This window comes from Phocoena phocoena, chromosome 1, assembly GCF_963924675.1.
Source record: "Phocoena phocoena chromosome 1, mPhoPho1.1, whole genome shotgun sequence".
Classification (NCBI taxonomy): domain Eukaryota; kingdom Metazoa; phylum Chordata; class Mammalia; order Artiodactyla; family Phocoenidae; genus Phocoena; species Phocoena phocoena.
The window spans coordinates 40,015,985-40,035,507 of record NC_089219.1 but is presented as its reverse complement, the minus strand read 5'-3'; the positions used below and the strand labels follow the sequence as shown (position 1 = coordinate 40,035,507).

At 44.3% G+C, this 19,523-nt stretch overlaps 1 protein-coding gene across 1 annotated transcript in view; it reads left to right on the top strand.

Annotated features, from left to right (window-relative positions):
* Nucleotides 1-19,523, top strand: part of AGBL4 (AGBL carboxypeptidase 4) — a 1,274,144-nt gene that overhangs the window by 1,207,481 nt on the left and 47,140 nt on the right. Inside the window, exons 9-10 of the mRNA XM_065887781.1 lie at nucleotides 6,369-6,521; nucleotides 9,014-9,176. Of these exons, the coding sequence (XP_065743853.1) occupies nucleotides 6,369-6,521; nucleotides 9,014-9,176 (316 nt within the window). The remainder of the gene's footprint in view (nucleotides 1-6,368; nucleotides 6,522-9,013; nucleotides 9,177-19,523) is intronic.

The window sequence follows — 19,523 nt, the reverse complement described above, 5'->3', positions numbered from 1 at the left end:
ATATAAACAGCTCATGCAACTTAATATCAAGAAAACAAATGACCCAATCAAAAAAGTGGCAGAAGACCTAAATAGACATTTCTCCAAAGAAGACATACAGCTGGCCAAAAGGCACATTAGAAACTGCTCAACATTACTAATTATTAGAGAAATGCAAATCAAAACTACAATGAGGTATCATCTTACACCGGTTAGAATGGGCATCATCAGAAAATCTACAAATAATAAATGCTGGAGAGGGTGTGTAGAAAAATGGAACCCTCTTGCACTGTTGGTGGGAATGTAAATTGATACAGCCACTATGGAGAACAGTATGGAGGTTCCTTAAAAAAGTAGAAATAGAATTACCATATGACCCAGCAATCCCACTACTGGGCATATACCCAGAGAAAACCAAAATTCAATAAGTCACATGCACCCCAATGTTCATTGCAGCACTCTTTACAAGAGCCAGGTTATGGAAGCAACCTTAATGTTCATTGACTGAAGAATGGATAAACAAGATGTGTTATGTGTATACAGTGGAATATTACTCAACCATAAAAAGAAAAGAAATTGGGTCATTTATAGAAGAGACGTGGATGGACCTAGAGACTGTCATACTGAGTGAAATAAGTCAGAAAGAGAAAAACAAACATCGTATATAACACATATATGTGGAATCTAGAAGAATGGTACAGATGAACCAGTTTGCAAGGCAGAAATAGAGACACAGATGTAGAGAACAAGTGTATGGACACCAATAGCAGAAAGTGGGGGAGGGGGACATTAGGTTGGATTGGGACTGACATATATACACTAATAGGTATAAAATAGATAACTAATAAGATCCTGCTGTATAGCACAGGGAACTCCACTTCACTGTACAGTAGAAACTAACACAATATTGTAAAACAACTATACCCCAATAAAAAAATTTTTTTAATAAAAATATTTATTTGGCTGCGCCGGGTCTTTGTTGTGGCACGCGGGGTCTTTGTTGCAGTGTACAGGATATTTAGCTGTGACATGCAGGATCTTTTAGTTGTAGTGTGTGGGACCTTTAGCTGCGACATGCAGGCTCTTAGTTGCAGTATGTGGGCTCTAGTTCCCTGCCCACGTATCAAACCTGGGCCCCCTGCATTGGGAGCATGGAGCCTTAACTGCTGGACCACCAGGGAAGTCCCTTGTTTGCATTTTAAAAGGTCGCTTTGAAGCAGCAAAAAAAACCAGGTCAGAAGCTATTGTAGTAGACTAAGAAAGACATGGAACTCAAATCAGACATGATCCCTCTCCTCAAAGAGCTCATAGGCAGACAGACATACTTTTCACAGATTACAGTAACAAGTATACAAGTATATCTATACAGTATTCAAGTATACTTATACAGTAACAAGTACTGACATCAAGGCCCAAGCAAGAAGCTGTTTGGAGAAGGAGGGATTTATTTTAACTGAGCATGAGAAGAAATCATAAAAAGTTTAAGAAAGCCATATCTCCTCTCTCATCCAGCAGCCACTTTTAAAGATGGGGAAATTGAGGCACAGTGAAGAGCTGCTACTTATTCATGGTCACGGATTATGTTTACATTAGAACCAGAGGTAGGAACTCTGCTCTGCCTTCCCTGCTCCATTCTAATGAACCAACATAAGTCCATAAAGCCAGTATAGGCACAAAGCATCATCAGGATGGTGAGGAAATTAGTATTTGTGGTCTTTGGCATTGCAAGCATACTGCTGAATATGTGTAATGAAGAGGAAAAAGAACTGAGACTTCAAACTCAGACGCTATGCAGGCAAATTCCCTAGATCTTTTTCTACTCCAGGTAGAATTTAGACTCTCAGAGTGGGAGGGGATCTTAGAAACTAAATAGTCCTTTAACATTGTTTTGAAGATACTAGCCAATGCAGTTAGATACAAAAAAGAAATTAGAAGCATAAAAACTGGAAAAGAGGAGATAAAATTGCTAAGTGTATGTGATACGATTGCAAACCTGGAAAATACTGCCCCCTTTATTCACCTCAGTCATCCTCACCTCCTGGCTGTTCCTTGAACATGCCAAGTACATTTACTTCTCCTTCTACCTGATATCCTCAAGACTAACTCTCCTACTCCATTCAAGTCTCTGTTTTTCCAGAACCTCTATTACTTTCTATTCTCTTACTATGCTTTATTTGGTTCCATGGCATTTATACCTCCTGACATCTAGTATTTTTATTAATTGGTTTATTTTCTTTCTCTCCCGTAGAATGTAAACTCTTTGAGATCAGGTGCTTTCTGTTGTGTTCATTGCTATATCCTAGTGCCCAGAACACTCCCTGGTGCATATTCCCAGTGCCTAGAACACTATATGACACGTCATAGGTACTCAGTGGTTATTTGTTGAATAAGTAAGCAAATGAAAACTCAAAAAAAATAAAATGAGAAATTATTATAAGAACTAATAGAATTAGTGAGGTGTCTGGGTACATATTTAAACCATTGAAAATCAGAGCCTTTATATGTATAAAGAACTACCAGTTAGAAGATTTAATGGAAGATATCATGTTTACAACAACAATTAAAAATATAAACTGCCTTGGCATCAAAAAGAATGTTCAGGGTCTATATGAAGAAAAAAAAAAAAAACTTTTAAAACTTTCTGCTGTACCCAAAAGAAAATGGAATAAATGGAAAGTCAAAGCATATTCTTGGATTGGAAGCCTCAAAGTGATAAGAGTCTTGACAGGATTGGGGGAGCAAGGAAAATTAAAGAAGCTAATTACAAAGATTGTATAGAAAAATATGCAAGAAAATACAGGAAAATATGGGGAAAGAAGCATAATGAGGTGATACTAGCCCTCCAAATATTAACATACATTATAAACTTAACAGAATTAAAATTGTGTAGTACTGACACATGAATAGACAAATGATTAGAAGAGAATAGAAAGTCCAACGATCAACCCAAATACATACAAGAAAGTTATATGGTAAAGATGGCTTTTCAAGTCAGTGGGGGAAAGATGCACAGTTTGATAAATGGTATGGGACAATAAAGTTTAACCCTTACCTCACACCCTACATCCATGTAAGTTAAAATTGAAATGAAATTTTTAAATATAAGAAGTGAAACAATAGAAATAATAGAAGAACCAATGAAAGAATTCAACCCAGAAACCACAAAAGACTGATAAATCTGTCTAAAATGTTAGCATTAAAAGTTTCCACGTGGAAAAAAAGTACTAGCAGATGTAAGGTCAAAAGACAAATGGCAAACAGCAAAAATATTTTTATACTACACACAAAGGCTAATTTCTCTAGTATACAGTTTCTATAAATCAATAAGGAATAAAGCCCTGAAACCCAGTCTTTAAAATGGACAATGGAAATCAACAGACAATTCATAGAAAAGAAAATGCTAATAGTTCCTAAATATGTGAAAAATAATAACCATATAATAAAAGATAATTATACTAAAAGAAATTCAGATTAAAACTAATCTTAGATATCAGTTTCACCACCAAATTGGAAAGTATCAAAGAGTTTGATCACATCCATGTTTGCAAGGTAATCATGAAACTGATGCTGTTATACATTGCTAGGATTGTAAACTGGTCCTTCTAAGGAGGTCAGTTCATCAATGTTGATCAGAATCACAAATGCACATAGGACCCAGAAATTCTACTTCTAGGAATTTATCCTACGTATAATTGTATATGTGTGAAATGGTGTTTATAACAGAGTCAATCACTAAGACTTTGTAACAGAAGGTTGGAAGCAAATGTCTGTCAGTGGGGAACTGCCTAGTTTATATACGACTGTTTAAAAAAAATGAGGTAACCATGTACTGAGAAAGAATTATCTCTAAGATATGTCGGGAGGAAAAAAAGTTGATCCAAAAATTGTGTTTTTGTTTTTTATTGTGTTTTTATCCCATGCGGCTTGCAGGATCTTAGTTCCCCAAGCAGGGACTGAACCCAGGCCCTCAGCAGTGAAAAGCGCAGAGTCCTAACCACTGGCCCGCCAGGGAATTCCCCAAATGATGTGTTTTTAGTGTGCTACCTTTTGTGTGCGTTGGGGCAAAGGGGGTAGGGGGAGGAATATTTACTTGTTGGTGTGTAAATGATCTCTGGAAGTTTGTATGAGAAACTGGTAATGTGAGATGCCTCTGGGGAGTGTGCCTGGGTGCCTGGAGGACAAGGGTAGAAGGGAGATTGTTCACTGTAAATTCTTTCATACCTCGTTGACTTTTGAACCAGGCAAATCAATCAATATAATTCACTTTACGGTCATTTAAAGTAAAATCACATTAGGTGCCAGGTGTCAGGATGGGGCAGTGGAAGCCACTCCAGACTGGTTTTCAGAGGAGCCAGGTTCTAATTCTTATTCCTTCACTAACTTGCTGGCTGACCTTAAGCAGGAAACCTCCCCACTCCGAGCTGATCTGGGAAATGTCAGAGAAACTGGTTTCTAATAGTTCCCACATCCAGAGATATAAACGGCAGTTTTTCCTTACCCATTTCTTAAGTCATCTCTCTACCACCTCCTTTCCTCTGCAGCTCATCAAAAGCTCAGAGGAAAAGACAGACAATTGAAGAAAATAAAATTGCAAAGATGACTTTTATAGGGCTCCTGTTGATTCACTGCATATTCCACCTCCAACGCTGAAAATGATGAGTTTAATATCACCCAGCGCTCTGCATCTTGTATCTCTCAGAAGGCAGCTTACGCCACCCAGAGAACTGGGAGCTCAGCAAGACATGATCTTTCACTCCAAGTCGGAGGCAAATGAAATGACAGTCACGAGGCCCACATTCTAGAAGCAACATGGTTTTCATTTGGTCTTAACTTCGTTTGAAAGTGTCCCAAGGAGGGAGAATTCTTCCAAGCCTGGATTTTTCTTCTTTCCCAGGACTACGTGCTAGAAAGCAGACGGAAAGGTGGCCAGGTCTTGCCATGGCTGTTTCTAGTCTTACCCATTAATGGTGATACGTTCACTGTGTCAAGGGTCAGGAGACCTGGGTTTCAGTCCCAGTTATTCCCATGTTACTCTCAGAAAGGACGGATATATAGGAAGAGAAAGTCAGATTTGAGGGACATTGACGTTCTAAGGGCCTGAAAATTCCCCCGTTCCTGGCATTCTATTGCAGTGTCTGGAATGATCCCTCTGGGTGGTTTATTCATTCACTCTGCATCCGGCTACTGAGCATCCTTCATGGACAGGCACTGGGTGCTTTCCAGGCAATCCCCCTACCTTCGGGGAGCTCATAAATGAGAAGGTTAACAAATAACATTGCATCGAGCTAGGGAGTGCCTTAAATACATGTGAGCAGAGAGCAGAGAGAGACTAGTCACAATTACCTTTATAGACAACAAGGTTATTTTTTCCCATACACTATGTATTATTGGGGGGTAGGTGTGGCATCGTGAAGTGAGGTTAAATAAAAGAATTAACTAAGATGTCCTATGTAAAGCTCCCAGAATGGTGTCTGGCATGCATTAACTATGCAGTAAATGATAGTAATGATTATCGCTGAGTTGGATTCCCACTCTAACTCTCTGAGGTTGGAATTAAAATACCCGTTTTTCAAATAAAAGTTTCGAAGCGGGTACATGATTTACCCCAGAATCCCTCAGCTAGAAATGGCCCACTTGGGGCAAAACCATTAGCACGCTCAATTTAAATACAATTATGTCACCTGAAGGTGTTTCTCATTAATCAGAGAAACAAATTCTGCTAATGCCTTTAGTCATGAATGTATTAACTGTTCTGGGTAGGTAGCATCACTTCAGAAGACCTCTAAAGAGGGCTGCTAATGGTAGCGCTCTGAGACCCTGAAGGCGGATGGTGTTAAAAGTAAGGAGAGGGATTTGCCTGGTGGCGCAGTGGTTAAGAATCCGCCTGCCAGGGCAAGGGACACAGGTTCGAGCCCTGGTCCGGGAAGATCCCACATGCTGCAGAGCAACTAGGCCTGTGCTCCACAAATACTGAGCCTGCACTCTAGAGCCGCGAGCCACAACTACTGAGCCCGCGTGCCACAACTATTGAAGCCCTCACGCCTAGAGCCCGTGCTCCGCAACAAGAGAAGCCACGGCAATGAGAAGTCCACGCACCGCAACGAAGAGTAGCCCCTGCTCACCGCAACTAGAGAAAGCCCGCACACAGAAACAAAGACCCAACACAGCCAAAAATTTAAAAATAAATAAATATATTAAAAAAATAAAAGTAAGGAGAACTTGATCCTTGCTACTCTCAACCCCTCCAATCACATTGCAGGTAGTTGCTACATCTGAAGAGACATAGGGCTAGCTCACAAGGAAATGTGTGTGTGTGTGTGTGTGTGTGTGTGTGTTTAAGGCATACTCTGTGGCCCTGATGTCTCATTTGTCATCCTTTCTCTCAACAGAAAACAAGCCTGGAGTTTTATATTGACATCCATGCCCACTCCACCATGATGAATGGCTTCATGTATGGCAACATCTTTGAAGATGAGGTGCGGTTCCAGAAGCAGGCCGTCTTCCCCAAGCTCCTCTGTCAGAATGCCGAGGACTTCTCCTACGTGAGTGAAGAGTTCTCAGTCAGGCAGCCCCAGCTTCCCTCCCCAAACTGCTCCCTCTCTCCCATCACCACCCTGTCTTTCCCCTCACTCAATTCAGTTTGATTTAACATTTCACAGAACACCTACTCTGCTCTGGGTCTTGCGTGGGTGATAAAGATGGAGGTAAACAAGCTCTGTCTGTACCTGCAAGCAGCTCATCACCCATCAGGGAGGGAGACTCTCTGAAAAGAGCGCTTGGTTTGTCCGAGGAGCTGACATTGGTTTCGTTGATCTGATTCCAGTGCTAACAAGAGAAGAAACTCACTGAGCATCTCCCAGTGCCAGACCCTGGCCCAGGGTCTGCTTTCACAGAGCTTTGGCCTTCATTCTGTTAGAAGGAGCCTAACATGTCTGCTGACGGGGGTCATATGTCCACCATCCTCTTCCTCCATAGCCCTTTCTGGGCCCCAATTTCTTTGTCAGTAATTTGTGGGTGATAATTTTTTGCCTTGCCTGCCTCGTAAATTCCTGGGAGGACAAACGCAATAATAGATATGAAAGTACTTTGCAGGCAGTAAAGATCTCAACAGACTCCAGAGACTGTTGTTACTACCCCCTTACATGCCAGGAAGGACTGGAGAGGCTGTGGACTGGCAGTTAGAATAATTTGCAGCAGAAAGGAATATTGAGAAATGGCAGGGCAGATAAGGAGGGGAATCACCCTGTGGTGGAAGCAAACTTGGGAAAGAGTTTTTGCACATTTTTCTTTGTTTTGATACGAAATCTCTGAGGCCTGTTATTTCCGTGTGGCCAGAGCGGGAGAGGCCCACGAAGGGCACAGCAATTTTTGAAGTTGATGAGCTGAAAACATGCCTGCTCGTTGCTTCAGGCCTAGACTTTAGTGGAGGGAGGATGAATTTCTCCATGAGGTGAGATGCACTTTGAATCCCAGAATCCTGGAATGCCCCACCAGGAAAGGAACTGGGAGATTATTTAGCCCAATCCAACACTTTATACCCAAGAGACACTTAAAGCCCAGAGAAGTTGGGTATTTAGGGCAAGGTCCCTCAGCATTTGAAACAGGTAGAATGAGAGGACTGCTCATTCGTAGCTTGGGGATAAAAACAGCCGTGCTCATTTCTGTGGCAATCTCTGGAGGATGACCAACCCTTGTCTTTTTGAAACCACTCCAGTTTCAGAGCAGAGTGTGGTCTTCTGGAGGAGACCCCGGGAGACTGTGATTCTCCAGGAGGCTGGGCCACAGACTTCAGAGACCCTCACAGGGGTGAGGTTTCCAGGGTCTACAAAAAGGGTGTAGTCTAGGAGCTTTATTTCTGGCCTTGCCTGATGGAGTTCCTGCATTGCAGCCTCTTTAAGAGCTTAGGGCTTGGGTCAAGGTCATCTATCCTAGTCCAGCCTCTGTCTCCCCTCTTCTCTGATTCTCAGTACCCAACTCTAGAATGAGAGAGCTGGATTTCACTACATGAGCTTCAACTTCAACAGTCCTTTCTGATCTGAGACTCTAACTTTCTGATCCTTTCCTTTACGTCAAAAGGCACACACACATACATACGCACAGCTCTCCTTCTTTCAGTGTCTCTATATCTGTCTTGTTTTGCTGTTTTCTTTCTCCCTCTTCCTCCCCACCCCCTTTTCCTTCTTCTCTTATATTCTGCTGAACAAGACATGCCTTCTCTTATTAAAACCAGCTTCTTCATTTACTGCGATTTCCATGGGTTAGCATAGAAAGCCCTTCTAACCACAAGTGAACTGACCCTCACAGCTCTGTAAAAGAGATGTTATATTTACCACCGCTTTACAGGTGAGGAAACTGAGGCTCAGACCAATAAGTCTACTTGCCTAACATCTCACACGCTTTTGGAGAGAGGACTTGAAATGCGGACCTGCTGGTTCTTTCCTCTCTATCCACTGTGCTGGGGGTAGTAGACACCCAAGGAAAGAAGAGCCGTGACCCCTGTGCTCTGGTAATGCTGAGCACGAGTTCAGCTGTCCCTAACGGAGGGGGAGCTTTGTGAAGGAGGGTTGGGGTGTCTGGAGTCACTTAGTCCTGGTCCAGGCCTGTGTCACTTACTATGAACTTCCATTACCTCACCATAGAGGGGAAACATTATGACACCCCTGTCGAGGGGGTGAAGCCTAAATGAGATACTATATGGGAAACAATATCATAAAGTTGAAAGCAATGCCCAAATTTCAGTCTTGATTATCGTAATATCATTCTTACGCTCTGTCTACTTTTCCTTGCTCCATCTGTCCCCATTCAAATTTCCACAAATCTTTGTTAAATGGCAGTTACTATGCCCTAGGAACCGCGCTAGGTGCTTTCATTTAATTGTTTGTCTATTTAATCCATCCTTACAATAATCTTGCAAAGTGGGAGTCACATCCCACTTTTCAGATGAGGAAGCTGAGATTCAGAGGTGCTCGCTCAAGGTCCCATAGCCAGCAGGTGTCCAGCCCTGATTCTCTCCTCCCTTCTTTGTCTCTCACAGTCCAGCACGTCCTTTAACCGAGATGCCGTGAAAGCAGGAACTGGCCGTCGCTTCCTCGGTGGGCTGCTGGACCACACTTCGTATTGCTACACCCTCGAGGTTTCCTTCTACAGCTACATCATCGGTGGCACCACGGCCGCTGTGCCCTACACGGAGGAAGCCTGTATCCTTCGCAGGTCCCCCCCACCCCCCAGCCCTGGGCCAGCTCGCATCCAGCTGAAAGTACCCAAGTCCACCAGGATTTACCAAGCAGGTCAGGAATTTGGTCTCTAACTCAGGTGAGGGCTGAGGCTCTGGGGTGAGGATGGAAATGACTGGTTCTGCTGGTGTCATCTCTGGATTGTCCTGTTTGCTCTCTGCCCTCCTAATGGACACCCCCCTCCATCTGCCTGTGCTATGCCTCAAGTCTTCCTCGGGCGCTTGGACCCATGGCCTTCCCATACCTGTGTTGCTCCCCTCTCTCTCTCCCCTCTGTCCCCTCACAAAGGAGTGAGTCTTCCATCATCTAAAGTATGTAAGTACACAGGCCAGATCTCATCCCGGGGCTGCTAAGGAAGACTGACAGTCTTGGCCCCTCGTTCTCACCCTGAACATGTCTCTGTCTCTCTCTTTCTCTTTTTTTTTTAAATTTTTTATTGGAGTAGAGTTGATTTACATTAGTGTGCCAATCTCTGCTGTACAGCAAAGTGACTCAGTTATACACATACACACATTCTATTTTTAATATTCCTTTTCATTATGGTTTATCCCAGGAGATTGGATAGAGTTCCCCATGCTCTACAGTAGGACCTTGTTGTTTATCCATTCAAAATGTAATAGTTCACGTCTATTAACCCCAAGCTCCCAGTCCATCCCTCTCCTTCCCCCGCTCCCTTATCAACTATACATCTGGTCTATAGACCAGACGTCCATCTCTCTGTGCTTATGCCCCTGCCCTTTGTCTTCCCTCTGTGCACTACTTTCCCTTTCGCTTGTCTGTACCCGTCTTGTCCCCTCTACTTTTATTTATTTATTTATTTGTTTGTTTGTTTGTTTGTTTATTTATTTATTTTTGGCTGCGTTAGCTCTTCGTTGCTGTGCGCGGGCTTTCTCTAGTTGCGGTGAGCGGGGACTACTCTTCGCAGCGGTGAGCAGGCTTCTCATTGCGGTGGCTTTTCTTTGTTGTGGAGCATGGGTTCTAGGTGCGTGGGTTTCCATAGTTGTGGCACGCAGGCTCAGTAGTTGTGGCTCACGGGGCTCTAGAGCACAGGTTCAGTAGTTGCGGCACACGGGCTTAGTTGCTCTGCAGCATGTGGTATCTTCCCGGACCAGGGCTCGAACCCGTGTGTCCTGCATTGGCAGGCGGATTCTTAACCACTGTGCCACCAGGGAAGTCCCCATCCCCCTCTCCTTCTGTCTGTCCCCCCAACTCTCGCCTTGTGTTTTTCTCTCCTTACTTCATGTGATGTGTTGCTCCCTCTCCTCCTCCATCTTCTCTCCTTTCTCCAACATCCTTTCCTCTCTGTCTCCCCTTAGCCTCCCTCCATCTTCCCTGCCTTCCTGCTCATCCTTTGTGCATCTTTCTCTCTGCCTTTGCATTTCCTTTGCCAACTCGCTTTTCCTCTTGGCTTCCTCATAAAATGTCCCTGAAAACCCCCAAGCCTGTCATGATGAAATTAGAGGTCGCTTTCTAGCTTGCTTGATTTTTTTAGGGATTATTTACTAATTCTAGTTTCCTGAGTATTGATTTTCATTTCAAGGTCAGTACATAAAGGTTGTGACAGATTGTGACAGTTTCTGCTTTTCTTTACTTTTTGTTTTTAGACTGACCCATTTCTCCTTTCTGAACACTTAGTTTTCTCAGAGAAAGAATTATAGTTGATGGAAAAGAAAGGGAAAGGATAATATTAACTCTCTATATACAAACTCTCTCTCCCCAGAAGTGGAAGTGCTCCTTTCAGCCTTGACTGAACCCTTGGGGAGTGTTTGTGGAGTTCTTACCACACTCTGTGCAGGAAAACTTCCTTTCTGGTCGAGACATGACTTAGCACTAGTCCACACAGTTGGTTGCACCCTCGTGGCTCTGGGGGGTCCAGTAACCTAGCTGGGGACATGGGGGCAGGGTGATGGCCTCAGAGGGAGGGGCGAGCAGTAGGCAGACGAGGTGTTAGATCAGTGTTCCAGATCTAGTACCTCACTGGAGAGACTGTGGTAAGAACTGAGGGAGAGTCCCCCCGCCGCCCAGTCACCAAGACCGGGACAGTCACCTTGAAGTCTGCTTTAATAACTACCTGGCTCACCGGTCAATGGAGTAGGCTCTGCTCTGCAGCAGAGGACGTTGGTTTCCAAAGTCCTGGCCATCTCTACGTGCCACACTGCCCCCGTACACACACACACACACACACACACGATGGTGTGCGGCCCATTGCTTCCCCAGGATCCGCTAACTCCAGTGCTGCACTCATACGCACATTCCATGCTGCCCCTGCCTAGCTCGCCCCTGGTGTGGTGGCAAAGGAGACAGGGAGCTGTCTGAAAGAAGGGTTTGAGCATGCACACCAAAGGTATCCCACATGTGAGCCTTATCTCAATGAGATAAGGGTCCCGCCAGGTGTGGCCTGCACTTAGTTTGTGGCTGATTTCTGATGTCCAGTTTGATGGGTTCTCCTACCCTATCTCAGCACCTCCAACATGCTTTTGTGTTAGAAGCAAATGTTTCTCTCAGTGGAAGGCCCCTCCCTTGACCCAGGCCCAGGGTTTCCTCTCCTCAACACCCAATCCTCATTCATCAAAAGTAAGTACACCATTAGCACATGCCAGGAGTCCTACTAGGCACTGGGGTAAAATATTGCCCGAGAAGGCATGGTCCCTGACTCACAGAGCTTTTGGTCCACCTGGGGAGCCGGAAAAGGAAAGAGACAGTTATGATCTGTGGGGTAAGTTCTGTGGTGGAGGAATTCCAGAGAGCCATGGGAAATGTTCATTTAAATATATATATTGAGTGTCTGCCATAAGCCAGGTGAAGCTGTAGGCACAGGGGATGTGTAGCAGGGAACATACTGAAGACAGAAATGTCTGCATATGGGGGTAGGAGGAGACTCAAACACAGTTTCGGGAAGTCAGGGAAGGCTTCCCAGCGGAAGAGACATCTAAGCTGAGTCTTTAAGACTGAGTAGAAATTAGGCAGATTGCTTGGGGTGGGTCGTTGTAGGGAGGGCATTGCAGACAGAAAGGGGAGGAAGGAAGGTGGACTGTTGGAGCTGTAAGGGGTCGGGTATGGCTGAAGGACGTCAGATGCAGGAGATGGGACCAAAATGGCAGCCCGTTAGGAATTTAAACGGTAAGGACTGTGAAGAGCAGTAGTTTAAAGAGCAGTGGGAAGCCCCTCTGGCTGCAGTGGGAAGGTTAGATTGGAGGGGCCGAGGCTGTAGACAGAGACACACTAGGAGGCCGTTATGACAGTCCAGGTGGGAAATGACTCAAGCCTAGACTTGGGTGGTGCTGTGGAATATTCAGAATGTGGCACTGAGAAGACTTGGGAAGTGATTGGATGGGGATGTCAGTGCGGACCAGAAGCCAGCGTTTGGGAGGGGTTAAGGGTGATGGGTAGCAAGGCTGTGCAGGAGCTGAACAGGCCGCGGTGCTGTTGGGTCACCCCATCTTATCTGTCATCTAGGGGACAAGAAGAGGAATCTGGAGTTTCTCCAGAGAAGTGCAGGCCAGTTCAACACACATGAGTGTGATTTAACCTGGTTCTTGTTTGAAATGCATTTAAAAAAAAACAAAACAAAACAAAACAGAGGGAGACTTCAGGCAGACAGATTGTGATCTTTGTTGGCTGCTGGCTCTGTGTCCCAATCAGAAAAAGAAATTACATGGTCTGATAGGAATGGCAATATGGTCTGGGAGGAAGTGTCCTCTAGACTGGGAGTCAGGAGACCTGGATCTGATGACAGCACCAACATCATCCCACCCTTCGGCAATCCTCCAGCCTCCCTGAGGTAAGCGTCATCACCCTCACAAAGGCACCGAGAACCTTCCTGCTTTCTTAACCCCTGCTGTGGGAATAATATTCATGAAAAGAGAGCAGACTTTCAATTGAGACAGATCTGGATTTGAATCCGGGCTCAGCCATTTACAGGATGTGTCACCACGGGCAAGTTACATAGCCTCACTGTGTCTCAGTGTCCTTGTCTGTAAGAGGAGGACCTAGTAACACTCAACCTCACTGAGTTGCAAGGAGGTTAAATGAAATAATATATATGAGCGTGCACCGTTAGCTTTAAATATTAAGCGACTATTGGTTAAAACATCGAAAAGGTTTACGTGACTATGAGTGAGGACCCGCATTTATGTTAAAGAAGGTAGTCAGGGCTGTGAGAGCAAAAGACCAGGGGCTGTGTTGGTAGGGTCCACGGGGCAAAAGGCCTTGGTGGGATCACCATAACGGAGGACCTGGACCTCAGAACGCCATGTGGTTCACACAGCGAGTGGGTATGTGCAGTTCCCATGATGAGGGGTTTTAAGTCTGTCATCCAGAGTATGCCCTTCCCAGCATCAGGGTCCATGAAGGCCAAATTAGCTATCCAGAGGATGCTGGTGAGAGGAAGACCAGAGAAGAACTAGGTGAGGTGGAGAATCCTGAGGGATATTTCACCAAGGCCCACAGTAGTGTCCACCTCCTTACCTTCCAGAACATATGTATCTGTCGGTTTAATTTTTCTCCCTGGAAAAGCAGCAGCTAAACATTACCAGGGTCTTGTTCTCTGGCTCTCCACCCCACTACATCAGGGTAATATAGCCATAGACACTGATGCTTCCCTAGCTTTGTGACCTTGGGCTGGTTATCTCACCACTCTGAGCCTGTTCCCCCATTTGTAAAATAAAAATAATAATACTCACTTTGGGTGAGGCTTATCGGGGTAGCGAAAAGATGCAATATATCTCCAATCCCCTTGCACTGCCTGGCACCTGATAGGAACTCAACAAATGTTCCTCTGTCATCACTTTTCTCATCCCCATGCAGACTACATGACTTTCCTTCCAATGGTTGAATCTTCAACCCGATGATCTGTCTTTGAATCCAGCAACCGGGGGTTTGAATCCAGCAACTAGGGGTTTGAATCCTGATTCCATCACCATTACTGGGTAGCCTCAAGCAGGCCCTGTCCCTTCTCTTAGTCTCAGTGTCTGATACTTCCTACCTGTCAGAGCTGCACAATGAAACTATGTGTGGACTTGTCTGCATTCTGGTTCCTTCCAGCTCTGATATTCTAAGATTTTTCTGATTCTAAAATTTTATAATTCCCTGTTTAGATGAATTTATGGATATCAAGAATCCACAGTTGTGTTATGTATGAGTCTTAAGACTGAGTGACCCCATGAGCATGAGTTTCAGTCCAATAGGGAAAATCAGCACAGAAGTGTCCTGGACAACTGATCAAGCCAAGCCGATAGCTATTTTCATTCTTTTAGTTAAAGGGTTCTTAATCGAGGGCTTTATGGATGGGCTTCAAGAAGAGCCTATGAACTGCCTAAAATTTATGCAAAACTGTGAGTAAAAATGTGGAGTTCATTTTCTGGGAGGAAGACTTCTAACTTTCAACAGAATCTAAATGAAGAGCCATCCTCAGAGGCTGCTGCCCTGGCTGGTGGTCTCTGTTCAGGTTGTAGCACGAATACAGCTGTGGTCAGAGGCGTGGGTGTGAGTTCTGCTTTCTGTCATTCTAGCTGAGGACCGTAACTCAGTTATTTAACCTTAGTTTCTTCATCAGGAAAGTGCAGATAATGATTATTTCCTTCACGGTGTTGTTTGGAGGGTTACGTGAGAGAAAGCGGATAAATGACTGGGCATATACTCAGTGCCATTAAATATTAGCTCCCTTGCCTTTCCTTCCTGTGGTTTGTTGTTTCTCTTGTTGTGATATGATAAATTCCTGAGAATTTTGGACTATTCTTCAGCAAACCTTATTTACATTTTACTGGCCTGCCAAGTAATAAATATGCTGTGTTCAAACAATTTAAAAAAAAAAAGAGAGAGAGAGAGAAAGGCTAAACTGGAATCATAAAATAACCCAGAGTTTCTCTGGCCTTTGTTTATGGTCTGGTTACAAGCCAAAAGGAAATAGCTCTTTGACATAATGGATGAGAAAAACATTGGAAACAGAGACCTTGGGTCCTAAGCAGACTGTTTTCCACACACACTTATAGCTGTGGACACCTTGAAATCAGAAAATGCTGTCTCTAGGAGAAGGGAACGGCTGCTGTAGCCAAGACAAAATGCAGAGCTTTAGAACTCAGTTAGTTATCTTGGTCTCGATTCAGAGCCCACTATGTGCCTTGTACTGCATCCTCTGAAACATACAGCAGACATTGAAGATACCATTTATATACTCATCCATCCCACAAAACTCGCTAGACACTAGAAATAGGCAGATGAATAAGGCATGGTTCCTGCCTTCAAGAAGGAGACAGTTTTGAGAGGAGGGAAAAAGGTAGAGACAGCAGCACAGAGGGATAAACGATCAGGCAGAGGGAAGCTCTGCTGGTTGGGGATGCACATGGGAGCCATCTAACCCTGCAGGAGCGGTGACGAATGAGAAGGAAGAAGGACTTCCTGGAGGAGGAGTAACTAGGGCTCAGGCCTCCAGGGTGGATGGGATGCAGGCAGCAGAAGCAGGGTAGAGCCGCCTTCCTGGTAGAAGGAGACATACAGGAGAAAGCCCAGACGCCAGGGAGAGGATGTGCATCCAAAGTATTGGAAGGAAGTTGGAGTTGGGCCAGAAACAGTAGGTGATAAATAAATATAGGCAGAACCAGACCACGAATAGAAGGAGAAAGATTTGTGAGCTATGTAACAGGTACATTAAACAAGAAACACAGCGTACGATTATAAAACATGTTTTGTCGCCCATTGACCCTGCACAGAGATGCGTATAGATTCTACATCTAGATCTAGAGATATAAAAGCTCTTACAAACCCCATGACTTTCTAATCACTCTCGGGAAATTAAAAGTTTTCTAATTAATTCTGGTCACCAAACAGTCTCTGTTCAGCAATGACTGTATCTCGTCCAATCAAAGCCATTGAACCTCTTCAAAGTAAAACCTTCCACATCCTCTAGCCCAGGCCTGTCTCAGACAGGCTGCTCGAGGTGACTCCTGTTTCCCCGACCTGATTTCCATCCCTTTCCCCCATCTGGCTAACCCTAGATGTTTACCCCTCCAAGACAGAGCAGCATGAGGGACAGGAGGAAAGTGTAGGAAAGGTCTTGGGTGACTGGTACTCCCTGAGAGGGCCTGGCAGTCCCTTGTGGGCCTCCTCAGACACACCTGCCCGGGGGCTGGAGAGCGCTGACGTGGGCAAGTGCATGTGCTCAGGCCGATTGTTCATGGGTCCTCCCTCAGTCCACGGTGATCTGGGGTTCACCTCGGTTAGGGCACTGCACCCTCCGGTGGCCCTCTTGTCTGACGGAGAGCTAAAGTTTGCAAATCTGGTTTTCTGGTTTCCTTTTGCAAGTCCTGCCTGGTAGTTTCCTACCTCACTTTGCAATGTGGTATCTACAGACTTGGGATCTCAGCAAAACCAAGACTAAGACAGTTCCATCTTAATAACATGTCCTATTATCTAACTGGTAGAATTGACTATTTTGGGTGATGGCTTGGGTGTGGAGGTAAAGGAAGAAGTCAAGGAAGATGCCCAGTTTCTCAACTTGAACAACATGGCGGACGGTGGCGCCAATCACTTAAACACAACTATTGGAGAAAGGGGTTGGAGAGGGAGATATTCTGAGCTCTGTTTGGGATGCGTTAAGTGTAGGGGGCTCATGTGACATACAAATGGAGAAGTTTGGTAGGCAGATGGTTCTATGGGCCAGAATTTCTGGGAAGAGACCTGGGCTTCAGACAGACTTTTCCACAAGCTACTGTAGAGTCATAAGGAAGGAAGGGATTTTCTTGGTGTGCACCGTCAAGGTGGGCTTTCCCTTGAGTTGGTGAAAAGAATGCTGGGCTGGGAGTCCAGATCCCAGTTCTGGAACAGCCTTCTGCCCTCCCCCCCCATAAAGCTGTGTGACCTTGGTTAAATCATTTTACTTCTCTGGCTAAAGCCTGGTACTAGGTAGACCCTCAGTGAATGTGAATGAATGAAGGAATGAATGAAGTGGAAGCAAGCTTCACCCGCATCTGCTAGTTGGCTCACTAATAGGGCAGTGAGTGTGAATATGTGTGTGTGCTGTGGTGGTTATCAGGTGGAGGGGGGTACTGCCTGGGTTTTCTTTCTTGGGGAGGAAGCTTCACTTTTTATACAGAAGAGTAGGAAGCAGTCAGGTCTGACCTGTTGGGTGGCAAGGAAAGATACCCAGGTACTTCCCAGTTCCTACTTGTGATGGCCAAGGTCAAGCCTTTGTTAAGATTCATAAACAAAATAATGCTTCAAAAAGAGAGCTTTGGGAACAGACGACTAAACGGGACTGAAGCCGGTTAGAATCTTTTTTCTCCTCCACGCAGACATGGACTAGAATTTGGTCTGTAAATACAAATGCTTACTAAATGGCTGAATGACTGGTTGAATGAATGAATGATTAATAGTAGTAGTAATAATGGTAAAAATTATAATGTTGAGATGTACTTCATGAGATGGGTCAGGCTCCCTGCATTACAGGATTGGCTTTGCCTCCAGCTTGCCATGTAGGTTTGGGGAGTTCCTTTCTCTTTGGGTCCAAATTTTCCTATCTTTCGATTAGAAGATGAAATGATATGATCGCCAAGTTTATTTCCAAATCATTAGGTAGATAGATAGACAGATAGATAGATGGATATAGAAAGAATCATTTGATTTTTGGCCTTTGAGATAAGTACCTTTTTTAAAAAAATCTTTATTGGAGTATAATTGCTTTACATTGTTGTGTTAGTTTCTGCTGTATGACAGAGTGAATCAGCTATATATATACACATATCCCCATATCCCCTCTCTGTTGCATCTCCCTCCCGCCCTCCCTATCCCACCCCTCTAGGTGGACACAAAGCACCGAGCTGATCTCCCTGTGCTATGCGGCTGCTTCCCACTAGCTATCTATTTTACATTTGGTAGTGTATATATGTCCGTGCCACTCTCTCGCTTTGTCCCACCTTACCCTTCCCCCTTCCCATGTCCTCAAGTCCATTCTTTACGTCTGTGTCTTTATTCCTGTCCTGCCCCTAGGTCCTTCAGAAGCTTTTTTTTTTTTTTTTAGATTCCATATATATGAGTTAGCATACGGTATTTGTTTTTCTCTTTCTGACTTACTTCACTCTGTAGGACAGTCTCTAGGTCCATCCACCTCACTACAAATTATTCAATTTTGTTTCTTTTTATGGCTGAGTAATATTCCATTGTATGTATGTGCCACATCTTCTTTATCCATTCATTTGCTGATGGACACTTAGGTTGCTTCCATGTCTTGGCTATTGTAAAGAGTGCTGCAATGAACATTGTGGTACATGTCTCTTTTTGAATTATGGTTTTCTCAGGGTATATGCCCAGTAGTGGGATTGCTGGGTCATATGGTAGTTCTATTTTTAGTTTTATAAGAAATGTCCATGCTGTTCTCCATAGTGGCTGTATCAATTTACATTCCCACCAACAGTGCAAGAGGGGTCCCTTTTCTCCACACCCTCTCCACCATTATTTGTAGATTTTTTGATGATGGCCATTCTGATGGTGTGAGGTGATACCTCATTGTACTTCTGATTTGCATTTCTCTTAATAACTAGTGATGTCGAACATCCTTTCATGTGTTTGTTGGCAATCTGTATATCTCCTTTGGAGAAATGTCTTTTTAGGTCTTCTGCCCATTTTAGATTGGGTTGTTTGTTCTTTTGATATTGAGCTGCATGAGCTGCTTGTATATTTTGGAGATTAATCCTTTGTCAGTTGCTTCGTTTGCAAATATTTTCTCCCATTCTGAGGGTTGTCTTTTCATCTTATGTGTTCCTTTGCTGTGCAAAAGCTTTGAAGTTTCATTAGGTCCCATTTGTTTATTTTTGTTTTTATTTCCATTTCTCTAGGAGGTGGGTTAGAAAAGATCTTGCTTTGATTTACGTCATAAAGTGTTCTGCCTATGTTTTCCTCTAAGAGTTTTATAGTGTCTGGCCTGACATTTAGGTCTTTAATTCATTTTGAGTTTATTTTTGTGTATGGTGTTAGGGAGTGTTCTAATTTCATACTTTTACATGTAGCTGTCCAGTTTTCCCAGCACCACTTATTGAAGAGGCTGTCTTTTCTCCATTGTATATTCTTGCCTCCTTTATCAAAGATAGGGTGACCACATGTGCATGGGTTTATGAGATGAGTACCTTTTACATGTAGGGAAATTCAAGCCCAGAAAAGTCAAATAACATGCCCCGGGCTGCTCTCTCAATTCTGCCTGGTGGGCTTTGTCTTACTTTCTTCCCTGCTCTACAGTTGGCCCAGTTTCCCTTCCTTCCCTGTAGGACAAAACCCCGCAGAGGTTGGGACCCACCAGCCAGCTCTTGCCCGTCCTATAGCCCC